This window comes from Halichoeres trimaculatus, unplaced genomic scaffold, assembly GCF_033239565.1.
Source record: "Halichoeres trimaculatus isolate MK-OKI-2021-1 unplaced genomic scaffold, fHalTri1.1 fHalTri1_scaffold_7, whole genome shotgun sequence".
NCBI lineage: Eukaryota > Metazoa > Chordata > Actinopteri > Labriformes > Labridae > Halichoeres > Halichoeres trimaculatus.
In genome coordinates, this window is record NW_027437185.1 from 16,187,801 (window position 1) to 16,201,458 (window position 13,658).

Below are 13,658 nucleotides of genomic sequence, written 5' to 3' on the forward strand. Positions count from 1 at the left end.
GTCCTGCTACGTGCTGGACTGAACACGCAGCTGGTGTCAGGTGACAGATGAGAGCACGAGGAGTTGGAATTGAGAGGCATTCTGTGTTTTTCTGGCGTAAGAGGGACACATCAGTGAACTTTATCAACAGAAGATCTGGGCTGGTATTAAAATCTAGTTCTACGTCTTTAAGATGATGGTGTCAGCTTTAAATGATTTCATACGTAAAGCTTCAGCAAACAACTTATGCTCTGCCTTGATTTTAGTGCCCCTTGTGGACAAAGTGGAACCTCTAAACTCTTTACCAATCTCATCCTGTGTGTTTCAGGTATTTTTCCAATTAAATATCCTCAGTTTCACCTGCTTGAATCTTTGCCTAGGGTAAGGGTCTTCAACCTGCGGCTCTGGAGCCTCATGCAGCTCTTTGACTCCTTTGCAGTGGCTCCTTTTAGCTTTCAAAAAATATTATCGAAATAAAGACCTTTGGTTTTTCTTAAAGAAAGAATTGATGATTATAGACACTGACACTAAATAGAATCATGCAATAACATTTTGTTGAACTAGATATGTGTCACCTCTTGCAAAAAAGCTTTGGGATTTTCTTTTAGATTTTTGTAAATTTTTAAACTTTAATTTTTTTGACACTTTTTCAAATTTAGAAAAAAAATCATTTTTTTTAAAGAGATTTAAATGTTTCAAATTTCAAATTTCAAAATTTTATGGATATTTGCAAATATTTGGCGATTTTTTTGGAAAACAAATTGCAATTTTTTTTTACAACATTTTGAAAATGTTTTAAATTTGGGGAATTTTTGCAAATCTTTGCACATTTATTTATTTATTTATTTTGTAAAATTTAGCAATTTTTTTTTTGAAATTTCAAGTTGTTTTTTTTTTAAATGCAACTTAAATTTATATTACATTTTTTTTACATTCAAATTTATCAAAATCCCCAAACAAGACTAAGAAATCACATGTACAGTTTTATAAACACAAAAACTTCTTGTTTAAATAATAAATCACTAGATTTTTACTATGTTTTGAATTTTATACACTTTTGTGGCTACTGAATGACTTTTGTCCAGGTGAGTTGTGGCAAAGTGGCTCTTTTGAGTAGTAAAGGTTGCAGACCCCTGGACTAGGGGATGTAATCAAAGAATGACACCCTTTGTTTGTAGATATTTAAGTTTACTAAATAGATGTATTTTAAATTTACAGTTTGCTGTTGCAGCTCACACAGACATAAACACTTATTTTAATGTGTTTCAAACCTTGAGAACTCCTCAGAGTCGCTTTAACTTAACCTGAAGCTTATGTGGGGTCATTACCACCTGACAATAAATGATGTCTAATGAAACAAACCACTGATTAAAAACAAAAGACAAATAAATGTTTGATAGGGGGCAGTCATTTGTTTCAAGTAAAAAGATCAAGTCGTTGATTTAACAATATATAATTTATTTACAACAATTTCAGGTTGAATTACTATACATACCTTTCTGAAATGTCATAGATATATATATACATAAGGCCAAGTAAATACTTGAAAGCACTTAGAAACGAATTTCCAAAATTCTACCCACAAATCCATATCATTGTCCAAAAGGTACAGAAAATCTCCCTATGCAGAAGTTTTTCCATTGCCACAAAAGTTTTGACAACAATTTACATCGACAATAAGGAACACAAAAGGTTAAAAAACGAAAAACAAACAGAAGGATTATACAATTGCATAAGCGCTGTGGCATGTAATAAATACAGCATTTTTGACTTGCAGAAAGGCAAGGGACATTGAATCAAAGAACTAATAAAAAACCATTCACAAGTACAGAAGTCTACTGTTCTTAGTCCAAAAATGAAACAGTTCAGTCAGAGTGACGGGGAGGAATACACACCAACACACACCAACACACACACAGCGTCTTGCACAAAAGCGCACACACACTCTCTCGACACTGAATAGCAATGAGTGACAAAAGTACAGGTGAGATAAAACTGCTCTGCCCAAAACTTCTGGGAAACTTCTCAACAGTTGAATAAAGCATGATAGTTTCTCCCACACAGCTGTCAGGCCCAGATTTCATGATGGAGGAAACGGTTTTCATCACACACACACAGTAATTGCAGATTTGTTAGATTTGTCAGACAAGCTAGATGTAAAGATAGATGCTGAACATCCTGGCGGCTGGTGAATTACATTACTGAAATGTGCTTAGACGACACAACTGAGACAATGACAGGTGATAGAGTTTCACACACACACACAGACACACACACGCTCACACACAGAGACTGACTGTACAACTGAAACATGCTGTGTTAACACTGGCCCGTCAGCATCCGAGGACTGATGTCCTCTTCCTCCAAAGAGCCTCCACACAGTCTCAGTGTAGTGATTCACCAAGTGTTAGAGACTGTTTCCACCTTGTGTTTAAATGCTTACAGTAAAAGAACTCATCAGGGAGACGTATGCAGAGTAAGGACAAACAAAATATGTCAAGAAACTTTCCGTCAAACAGTCTCGAAACCCTTAACACTGCAAAAAGTCTTCACTGCTAGATCGCCAAAGAACAGTATATAGGCAAACACGTCACGGTTTGGACTTGACAAATGCTGCGCCAGTTAAGTGTCTTTTTTTGTGGCTTTATATTAAAATATAATTTACATTTCTTTACAAAGTGATCAAATAAACTGACACACATTACCACTTAAACAGTGTTAACTTGCCTCAAAGACAGAAGTGATGAGAAAGAAACGAACTGGACTTTGAGTCCGAGGTTTAAAAAGAGACACTAACGCTGACGTCTTCTACTCTAGCTGCATAAAAAAAACAAGATGAAACAATAACCGTGGATACAACTGGAGGATGGAGTGGCCTCAAATGATATTCATAAAACTTTGGTTACCAATTCTGCTGATATACAGTATGCAAAGTGACAGCACACAGCTGGTTTAGAAAAAGTATTTACATATTACATGTGACGATCCAGTTCAACAATAAAAGATTGGTTTAAGGTGATATCGTCGTATAGTCAGAAAGGGGTTTGATCCAATCCTTAAACTTTGTTAAAAAATGTAGGATTTCACTTCATGGCATCTCTACATCAAATAGCACAGGGTTTTGTAAAAACTTGGTCATGAGGAGGCGTGTTTCATAGGATAAAAGGTGCAGAGATGCCACAGAATAAACAAAAGATTTAAAAAAAAAGAGGAACGAAACAAAGACGCATATCTTCCGCCCACTACAAAGAAACAGAAATTTACATTCCAAATATCTGACAATCATAAAAGCGGCTCCAGAAAGTGTTAAAGGTTGAAGCCACATGAGCTGAGAGGATGGACTTTGCTTGCTGTTTGAAGAAGGGGCTCTCTTTGCATCTTAAACAGACAACTTCACATGCAACCCTGAGGCAGACGGAGAGAGAACTATGGCTAATTTGGGATTGCTCACATCTTTTCAAAGAATAATTACCAAACCAGAGGACATTTAAGATACTCTGTATTAGTTTGCCTGACCTGACAGCTCCACTCATCATAAAAAAACTGAGTAAATTACCGCAAAGTAGCAAAATATAACAAGCACATATGTGTGTTTGCAGTCTGTGGTTAGTGGGATAAATCTGCTGGATCAGTTTTGCCAGCAAACAAAACAGAAAAAGAAACACCTCTCAAAGCATCTTCTGTGAGCAGAGGCGTGACACTCTGAATAAGCCACTCTTACTTTCTTTGAGACACAGGCGTTTCTCTGGTATGGAAATAATGTTTGCCACACAGCAAATATAGAATTCCCACCAACATTGCTCTATGAATTATAAAAAACAAGGCTGCACAGCTACCCTTTCTACACGAGTTATCTGGTGAAGATTTTCAAGAATTTGTTGTCAGGTTTCAGGAGGGAAAGTGCTCTGCATTATTTATCATCGAATAATAACCTTTTCTTTCCAACACCTCTCTGCTACAGAACTCATCCAGTCACCTGTCACAAGTTCATTTCAGATTTGAGACTGGACCACATTCACTGTTCACATATGGCTCCTTCGTTAGCTGAGAATTAACCACAAAGAAACTCCACAATGAGTGACGGAGGGGGTTGTGTATGACTGGACAGAACAAACTCACAAGCTTTACATAGAAGTGTTTTCTGAGACTTTAGTGAAGATGTTGCTCACTCCTCCCTTTAAAAAAGTTCAAAGAACCAAAACCCCACATTTATTGATTTAGAAGCAGGAAAAGCTGCGAAGCATCTCGCTGAATCAAGATGTCAAGATGTAACATTCACAGTACAGATACCGGCTGCACTAAAAACCACACAAACAGGATGAGTTTTTCGGGCCTCTGACATACAATCTATTTTTAACCCGAAGGTCCAGGATGTGCTGCTACAAGCCCTCTGTGTGTGTGTCTGTGCGTGTGTGTATGTGTGTGTTTCTGAAACATATGGACAGATATGGGATGTAGACGCATGGAGTGAACGTGGGGGGGGGGGTCTTCACAGACTCGCTCAGTGTCTGGGATGATGTCATCAAACAACCTGCCAATTGCACCATTTGCATATGTTCCCCTTCCTCCTCAACCTGGAATGACTGGCACCTTTTCCTCATCACCCTCTCTCTCGTATGTAACACACGGTATCTGAATTTCAAAACGATCCCATTGGGCATCAGTAAGCATTACGTTTGCATATTGCTTCTTATTAGCCATAAGTGGGCTACTTCTATAAAAGGCATGAAGTTAAATTAAAGAGCCAGTTAAAGTAGGACCTGGGAGTGGACTAATTTAACTTCTTTAAAGGAACTAAAGGGTATTTTCTTGACTGAGTTATGGATACATTTCCCCACACACCCACCTTCCCCTCATTTGGTCTGAATTTTGTTGGGAAGTAGTGACTCACTCCTGCATCAACCTTCACTGTCTATGAAGTGAAGACGAGGGACATCGGGGTGGCTCTGCTCTTCCATTCCTGCTGCAGTTGTTTGGGTTTTTTTGTGTTGTTTTTTTTTTTTTTTTTGAGTGTGTGTGTGTGTTTGTGTTCTGCTCTCTTCCTCTGCATCAACAGTCTCTCCTCCTTTTCTGGGTTAGCACTCGCCATCAGAGACCAGGAATATCATGGCTTCCTGTTTGCCAATGTCAGCCATGACGGTGGCCAGCTGGTTGATGTTGCCGCTGTGGAAATGTTGTGCCTCCCACAGGTCCAGGATCACAGAGGTCGGACTCGCTTTGGATGCAAAGAAACTCATGTGTCTGCAGAAAAGGAGAGGAACACAGAAACAACAGTCAGACATTTTTATTAAGTAAAGCTGTGTGTGCGTGTGTATGTGTGTGCGTGCACATATCATCATGGACAGTGTCTTTTTGGCTTTAAACTGAGTCTTAGGAAAAGCCTCTCAGCCTGCATTTTATCGTGCTTCTGCTCCTTGTAACTCTGTCAATGTCAAGTTTCATTGTTGGTTTTATTGCTACATCCAGATATGCTGTGTTGGAGCACTAAGTAAAAAAAAGATAAAAGGTAAAAGAAAACACTCCAGCTCTGAAATCTCCTTCAAATACAGAATCTCGGGCAATTTTCATTTGAAGCTTAGCAGCAGAAGCCTCGTGTCTCTTTATTAGATGTTGAAATTGGCCTTAAATCCCTATACAGTAAATCCTATATGGACTTTTCACAGCTAAGTCGGAAGTGACCTTTTCCATTTCATGAGCAGAACCTTTGTGATCAAACCCAATCAATGACAACAAAGCAGTGGCCCCGGCCAGCTGTATATTTGATGTTGAGCGGGACCTGATCCCCGCAGCCTGTACCTGAAGAAGGCGCTTGTTTGATTTAATGGCCTTTTTCTGTTCCCCAAATGTCTAGGGCCTTAACTGTTATGTAGAGCACACAAGACATAAAACGAGAGAAGAGCAGAGAGTCTGGTACAAAAGGGGATTGTGCTGTGAGTGTTTTTTGCCAGGTGGGAGCGGGTGAAACAGGAAGTCCTTTGCGCCCTGGGAAAGGTCAGACTGAGTACATTACTTCCTCGTATCTCCTGTTGGCTTACTGAAGCGTTCTATGATGCTCATAAACATGTGGCTGCTTCTCCCCCTGATCAGAGTCACCGCTACTCTGAGTCAGTCGGCATTTTTAGCACACACGGCCTTTCCTCAGTGTCGACGGAGCACAAGAAAGAGAAGTGCTGGTCAAAAAAACTGTCTGGGAACCAACCTCTGTGTCATTATTCAGATAAAAAAAGTGGGAGCTTAGCGTCGGACGTGTCAGTCCTGCTTATTCACCTCGCTGTGTGAAACACGAGCTTATCTTGTACGGCTCAGACGCAGCCGTTTGCACAGTCTTTGGAGAGAACGATCAAGTAAAAGGTTCTTGGCATTTTAAGTTTTATTGATTGGTCCCGTTCCGCTCGGTCTGAACACTTCAGACACAGACACACACACACACACACACACACACACACACACACACACACATACACACACACGAACACGCACAGAAACAAACAGAGAAATACAGCATGACAGAATGCCAAGCAGCTGCTGCCTTTTTCAGGAAAACACGTTGTTCAGGACAGATCAAACAACAGAGCACTTGTTCCTTCCTGAGGCCTAAATGAGAATTGATTATGTTGAGCAAAACATTGCTAGTTAAACCTGTAGTGCATCAATTCACTTTGTGATTAATTGGAGTAAATAAAGTTGATTGGGCAAATTAAGTGTACCTATTTGATTTCATTACGTGCTAGAAATTAAATTGGAGCAAAGTGGATCAATGGCTGGCACCTTTCTGTTACAGGTGCTCAGGTGATGAAGTACAGTCACAAAGCGTCTGATAGGTTGGCGCTGGTCCAAACTTATTTAATCTCCTTTTCCTTGGCCAAGGGGCAGCTAGCATGCTAACTTTTCAATTAAAAGTGTTAAACAGCATGTAGCAGGTACAAATTTAGCTGCTGACTTTAAGCTGCTTACCTGTTCCTGAGGAAAAAACAGGGCAGAGGAGTGTCGTGTTTTCTTACAGAGGTGAGAGCTGCATCTATCAACTCCACATTAATCCTTTCAAGTTAGCTGTGCCAAAGAAGGATTAGCTTGCTAAGGCTGAACCTTGTTTACCCAAACGTAAGAAGAACACTCGACTGCTGATGTGCTTTACATTGATTGATTATAAATATGTTTCTTTAGTTACGTGTTAACCTCCACATCAGTTTGACCCTCTGCAATCTGTGTAACTCATGTGTCACTCATTTAAACAAGCTCCACTGAGCAATCTATGTTCTCCAGGGTTTTGTTAAAATGAAGCTGCAGAGCCTTTGTACCAGCTCTCTGTTCAAGACATGGTTTTGTGCATCCAGTATTTACCTCTCAAGTTTAAGTCTTTGTGCTAGCATTCTCCAGTCGGCTCCGTTGGGACAGGGGGCATCCAGGCTGCTGCAGATCTTCTGCCTGATGAGGTACGGGATCTGAAAGGCGCTCGGCCCTGCCAGAGCTGTGGCGTTACTGTCCATTAACAGAAACTCTGAGTCGACAGCTCGAGTGTCCTGGTGAAAAAGCAGCACAGGCTTCAGAGAACAAATCTTCCCCTCAGCAGGAGCTTTCTTCCGCTAAGACCGAAGAAAGTGCCGGATGACTGTGGATATGTTGGAGCTGTAATGCAAATGTTACCTTGGCAATGTTAAAGTCGAGGCTAAAGCTCTGCCCCTCCCCCTCCACTTGCCACACGCACAGCTGGCAGGTGAGCTCGCAGGTGCTGAGGCTGAGCCGCTCCAGAGTGAACGTGCAGTGCAGGTACCGCTGGGAACCGTTCCAGATGTGGTAGAACGGGATCTCCTGCAGGAAAAATAAAACAAGCAGCCTTCACAAACTGCAGCACAGCAGCACAGTCAGAAGTGCGTGTCTGAAGCAGGCCGAAACGGGACCGCCTGCCGGAGAAACACTGAGATCATCATTAATTAGCCCGACATAAGCTGTCATCTAAATTTATCTGAGGCAGCAGACTGACAACATTCAGGTGAGCTGAGGGGAGATAAAGTGCTGTTACTGACAAACAGAACATTTAAAGAGGGTAAGTGGCTGTCTAAGAGTCACAGCTGATTACAGATGCAATCAAACTTCGTATTCCAATATATACATATTTATGTCTGAGGTAAGAGAAACATTTTCTGCCAATCCATTACTTTTCTACTGATTCAGCCTCTTTTCAGGAAAACGCTGCATGTGCAACTACTCAAATCTAAGTGAAAGCCATCAGCTCTGCTTTGAATGTAATACACATGATGTGAGACGCTGATATAAAAGTATGTTAAACAGATGTGAGTAGTAACACGGAGCAGTGCCAGCTTCTGTGGAGCTACCAGCTACCAGGGGCTGTGTGGTTCAGTGTCTACATCTCTCTGTCCTCCCTCTCGCTCAAAGTTGCTCCATATTTATGCCTCATTTACATTTACTCCGAGGAGGCGCGCAGAGGTAACACAGTGTTAAAAAAAAACAAAAAAAACAAGGCTTCTCACTTCAGCCAGGGCTCAACAGCTGGCAAGACCTCAGCGTGAGTGAAGTGAGGCTGCAGTGCCTGCTGCCAACCAAAGGGGGGCACTGTTACCCAGGCCGACAGACGACATAGACAGTCAGGAAAAAAACACACACACAAAAGTCTTCACGGGGCCCCGGGGAGACTAAAGGCCTTTTTTGACCGCACTGCTGAGAGGGGAATAACACTTCCAAATGAACAGGCACAGTCCAGAGGAATAAGCCTCTGTTCTGGGTGCATTGTTGTTACCGCTGCTTGCTTGGCATAGCCTGTGTGTTGTCTTTGGGGACCCCAGTGCTCTGTGCTTACATAGTTACAGCCAGAACATTTTCTAGTCCTCTTTGAACAGCTCTCGTCTCTGTGTTGCAGTGCAGTGGGCCACGCAGGTGTGGGGAGTGCAGCAGAGGTGGAGAGGCTCCAAGAAGTTTCAGATATTTACATACTGCTCTATATTTCATCTGAGCTCCCTTTGAGAGAGCGGCAGCTAGGATAATCAATCAGCTTGCAGCTCTGGGTTAGAGCATACAACCCAGCTCCGGTGTGCTGAGAAATATATACTGTATGGACAGAATAATACACACTCTGTATGGACGTAGCAGAAACACACAGCCCTACGGTAACAGGCGAAAAAAAAAAACTGAAGTAAATCTTTAAAATGATCTGCTGTGGCTAAAACATCATTAGTTAAAACTCCATCACATTTTTTTATTGTCTCTTATTAAGAATAAACAGTTGCTTCTGTGTGACTTCTCTACACATCTCCTCTGCTGACTTGCTCTCTCTTTCTTTCTCCTGATGGCTAATTCAAAGTAATTCAGAACAGCAGAGATGTCAGCTACAGAGAACAAACACATGATGAAACCATATGACCGCTGAAACACAAATTTGACAGATTCAGCCCGGCACTTGTATCACATCTCTCTGCCTCCTCTCTGATCTGGACTGACTCTGCCCCCGCGGCCCCCACAGGCCCAGCCAACACACCTGGTAGCCGGCTAGCAGCTTGCTCCTCCAGTGTGCCTGGGGCATGTCGTGGATGGACAGGCGCAGGTTGTGGTAGCTGTCTTTGAAAAGCAGGACGTGAGGCTCGTCAATCAGCCGACCCCCGAGCTGCCGCTCCATCTGCATCACCTCCTGATGGAGGAGAGAAAGAGAAAGGTGGAGGAGAGAGGAGAGGATCAGTGCTCCGAGGAAACACATTCACCATCACAGTCTCAGAGGTAAGTGAGATTTTGCAAAACAATCCATAACAGTGGAGGCTTGTTGTTTACACTTTTTGTGGTTTCATCACTCAAACACAAAACTGTACAGTCTGGAGAAAGAGTTTGTCAACAAATGCAGGGAGAAATACAAGAAGAACAAAAGGAGACATGTATAATAGTAAGCATTAAACAACACCTTCACCCCCACACTTGATGCTGTACGTCTGTGTGAGGCAGCTGAATGGTTCACCTCCAGACAGGATGATATGGTTCCTTCAAGTATTCACAGCAGACCGGACTGTCTCGTCTCCACGGTGCTTTAATGTCAGCATACGGTTGACCCCCTGACTCAGTGCGTGCGACTGCATTAGCATGCAAATGCTGCAGCCATGCCGGCCTAGCTACCTGGGCTGTGATGAAGTAAGTGACCGCGCCATTAGTCAACTGCTCATTGTTCTCGCATGGTGAATCTCCTTAATTTCATTTTTGTTTCTGTGCCAGGAGAGATTTGTAAATGCATGCTTAATATTTTAATCTCAGTGGGACTCGCTCAGTGGACCATTTGTTGCCATCCAAATGACCATCTGGAATGGGATGATAATATCTGCCGCGGCTTCCTCTGATCTATCAATTTGTTTTGAGATGGATGCTCTTGTGCAGAGCGAGTCTTCAAGAGTCCGGCACTTTTGGATGGCGTTCACATGTGCCACATCACACTCTAATAGCAGAGGCAGACTACAACAGACGCAAACAGATCTCAGAAATAAGATATGTTCTTTTAATCTGTGAGAGTAGTGACACACGATGGCAACAGAGGAGAAACAGGCTGCCAGAAAGTACCTCAGAGTCGAGGGGACATATCTGAAAGACAGCCCCTCCGAGAGGAAGATGTGTGTGTAGATAGCAGCCATATGTTGGGCGCTGCCTGCCAGTGTGGTTGTCCATGGTATGATTTCAGCAAAGACGTCTAATTAAGGAGGAGAATGGCAGTAATTTCTATCTGCACAACTCTGATTTAATTTTCTGCCCTCTTTCCCAGGAACAGGCCGCTCTGATTCCAATTAAAAAGGGAAGGAAGCTGTTAATTATCCGTTTGGAATCTCTACCTGCTTTTGTTATTTGATGCACTCTCGTCTTCACTGAACGTGCACTTTTCGGTTCAGCCCTAGAATTGAATTTCTGCGTTTGCTCAGCGCATTGCTAATTTCCATGTTTGCTTAATGCTTATCTTCTTGTTAACATGAAAATTATGCCCCCTGTGATTACCCATCTCCATCGCTCTCTGCATTTACATCGCTTTATTCCTTTCACCCGAATGCCAAAGAACCGTAAAGATGTATCAGACTCTGAGGGGCTAGCTGAAGATTTCTCTCAATGTGCTGCCGTGCTGGAGCTTTGTGATGTTACCCGGCCCTCTTACTCAGAGCGGGAAGGTCAGACAATGGCTCTGAAGCAAAGAGCTGAGGTCTAATGAGTTAATAACAGAGGGTAGGGCGTTCTCTGCAGAATTAAAAGCCCTCTGCTATTATGTCTCTGTTACGCAGACAAAAGGCGCATGATGGGGGTTTCCACAGAGGTTCATTTAACTCACTTCTTAAGCACAATTATTTGTTGGGGGGCGATTAGCATTGCAAATTAGTGCTGGTGGTCTTTGATCAGGTGTTTGACCTATAGCAGCAGATCTATAGGCCTCACTAGAGAAGAGCACAGAATGCCAATTATCTCATCACGGACATAAAGCGACTAGTGAATACTAAACCGGCCTGTCTATCTGTTTGTCGGGTTCAAAGCTGACATGGCAGGATCACATCAAACAGGGTCTAGGACATGGCACTCCTGCTACCTGACAGGGACTCTGAGCTTACCGAGGAAAATTTCACGACATGGGAGAACAAACGTGTGAGTGAGCACACGTCCTCGCTTTCAAATGACACCATCGTCTCGCTTGTGTGTTGTTTATGTGTGTGTGAGTGTGTGTATTTGGGTGTGTTTTGTGCAGGGTTTCAGCATATGTTGTGGACCGGGAGAATAATGGCCCTCTTTACGCCCCATTATCCTGTTAACAAATGACAGTGTGAGCAAGCTAATAGATGAGAAGCTAAATTTGACCAAATTATTTACCCTTTCTGCGGGAAAACAATGCAAGGTTTGAATTAGTTTATCAAATCACATATTAATCACCAGCTCAGAGCTAAATTGCGTTTGCATTGCAGTGATAATAAGAAAAGCGGCTTCTCTTAAGACACCCTGACCCTGAACAAGTGTGGAAACATTAAGATGCATGAGACGGGCGAGAAGTTCAAGTACTGCAGGAGAAAAACCCCTTTTGTTCTGTCGGAATTTGAGATAGCCTGTGGTGTGTGTGAAGACTGTGAATTTAGACTCAGACGGAGCCAAGACCACCCCCTGACATTCAATGAGGCTGGCTAAAGAGAGTGAGATAGAGCAGGGAGGAGTGAAAAGAGCAGGAGCCAGAGAGGAGAGACAGAGGCAGCTTAACATTTGTGTCTCCAGGTCACTGGAGTGGCCAGCTTTAGCGAGAGAGATAACAGGATTACTGCAATCATGGCCACAGTTTTTCTATGACTTCAACCCCCTTTTCCCACCCTTGCATCGTCTCCCACCCTGCTCTTCACCCAGCCCCCCTCATCCCCTCTCGGCTTGGACCGGAGCTGGGACTGTGATGGACTGGGGCTGGGCTCCACGGGGAAACAAGAGACACTCATACAGCTAATCTCTTCGGGCTGGTGCTGACAGAAAGAGGTTAGTGGCTGTACCAAACTCTCTTGCAACAAAAACAGCCAGGCATCGGAAGCAGGAAAGAAACAGTCCAAACAAATCAAAGTGTTTCCAGAAGCTTAAATATAAATAAATATACACAAATACAATGAAACTGGACTCGCTCAAAGCTGCGGATTAAAATATTCAACTTTCCTCACAGGAAGGTCAAGTGAGTACATGTGGTCCTCTATTGTTCAGGCTGGGTGTGAAATAAACTGATTAACGTGACTAGCTCTGATGGGGATTATAACTAGCGTTTGATCAGCTTATTAGTCAAGCTACATGTCCCACGAAACATAAAGAGATTCACAGGCTGCAACATCCTCATAAACTCATCCTCACCCCACCAACTCTCTGCAGAACATGTCCTCGTGTGCTTCAATATATGCATTCATAGCAACGATCCATTATCAGGGCTGCTCTTTTTCAGGCAAATGCATTTGTTTATAGAGAGTAGCCTGGCTATGTGGGCTCCATAAATCTGTGTATTTGTCAGCAGGATGTGACAGGCTTTTCCTCTCTGACTGAGAGTCTATCAGTCTGAGCTCCAGTGGCCGTGCCCGCTACAGTCAACTCTGATTAATAACTACAAATAGAAGGGACTTGTCTGCTCAGTAATAAATGGGGACTATGTTTGCTAGGGAAAAGATGCACATTCGGCCTGATAAATCACAGAGCAGGCCAGGGAAAAAACAGCACACAGGAACACAGAAATATAATATGGAAACAATTTCTCAGCTGGGCTCAGTGATAAAGCTGACTGTCTTCTTTAACTTAATGCCAGCAATTACTGGGCTGTGCTAGCTGCTTTTTTTCCAATGCCAGTAACTGTTCTGATGGAGGGATGAGAAAACTCTTTGTATTACATCCCGTACATGCTGTTTTTTCTTTCTCTGATGGATAAAAGCAAAAAGTTTCTGTTCAAACGTAGCCTGCTGCTCAGGAGCAGGAAAGAAAGGACGTCATAGTGGAGGGAGCACATAAACAGTTTATGGAGCCTTTTAAAAGCAAATAAGAATAATAGCTTGAGGTCAAATCCTGTGCTAAAGAGTCCAGGAGCATCTATTTAAACAGTTAGACATCAATTAAACAGCCATTTAACACTGGAGTGTACATTTTTACAATCAAGACACAAAAGGCTGAATGTATTGGCCTCATTACATGAATATTGATGAAAGAGTAAATTTTAA

The 13,658-nt window shown here is 42.6% G+C and overlaps 1 protein-coding gene across 4 annotated transcripts in view; it reads right to left on the minus strand.

The window, feature by feature from the left end:
• Window positions 1–1,420: 1,420 nt before the first annotated feature.
• unc5a (unc-5 netrin receptor A) overlaps window positions 1,421–13,658 on the minus strand; it is a 149,543-nt gene continuing 137,305 nt past the window's right edge. For all 4 annotated transcript variants that reach the window (XM_074673756.1, XM_074673755.1, XM_074673754.1 and 1 more), the window contains 4 exons: window positions 9,470–9,619; window positions 7,624–7,788; window positions 7,321–7,499; window positions 1,421–5,220 (listed from right to left, as the gene is read on the minus strand). In XM_074673756.1, the coding sequence (XP_074529857.1) occupies window positions 5,055–5,220; window positions 7,321–7,499; window positions 7,624–7,788; window positions 9,470–9,619 (660 nt within the window). In that variant the 3' untranslated portion in view covers window positions 1,421–5,054. The remainder of the gene's footprint in view (window positions 5,221–7,320; window positions 7,500–7,623; window positions 7,789–9,469; window positions 9,620–13,658) is intronic.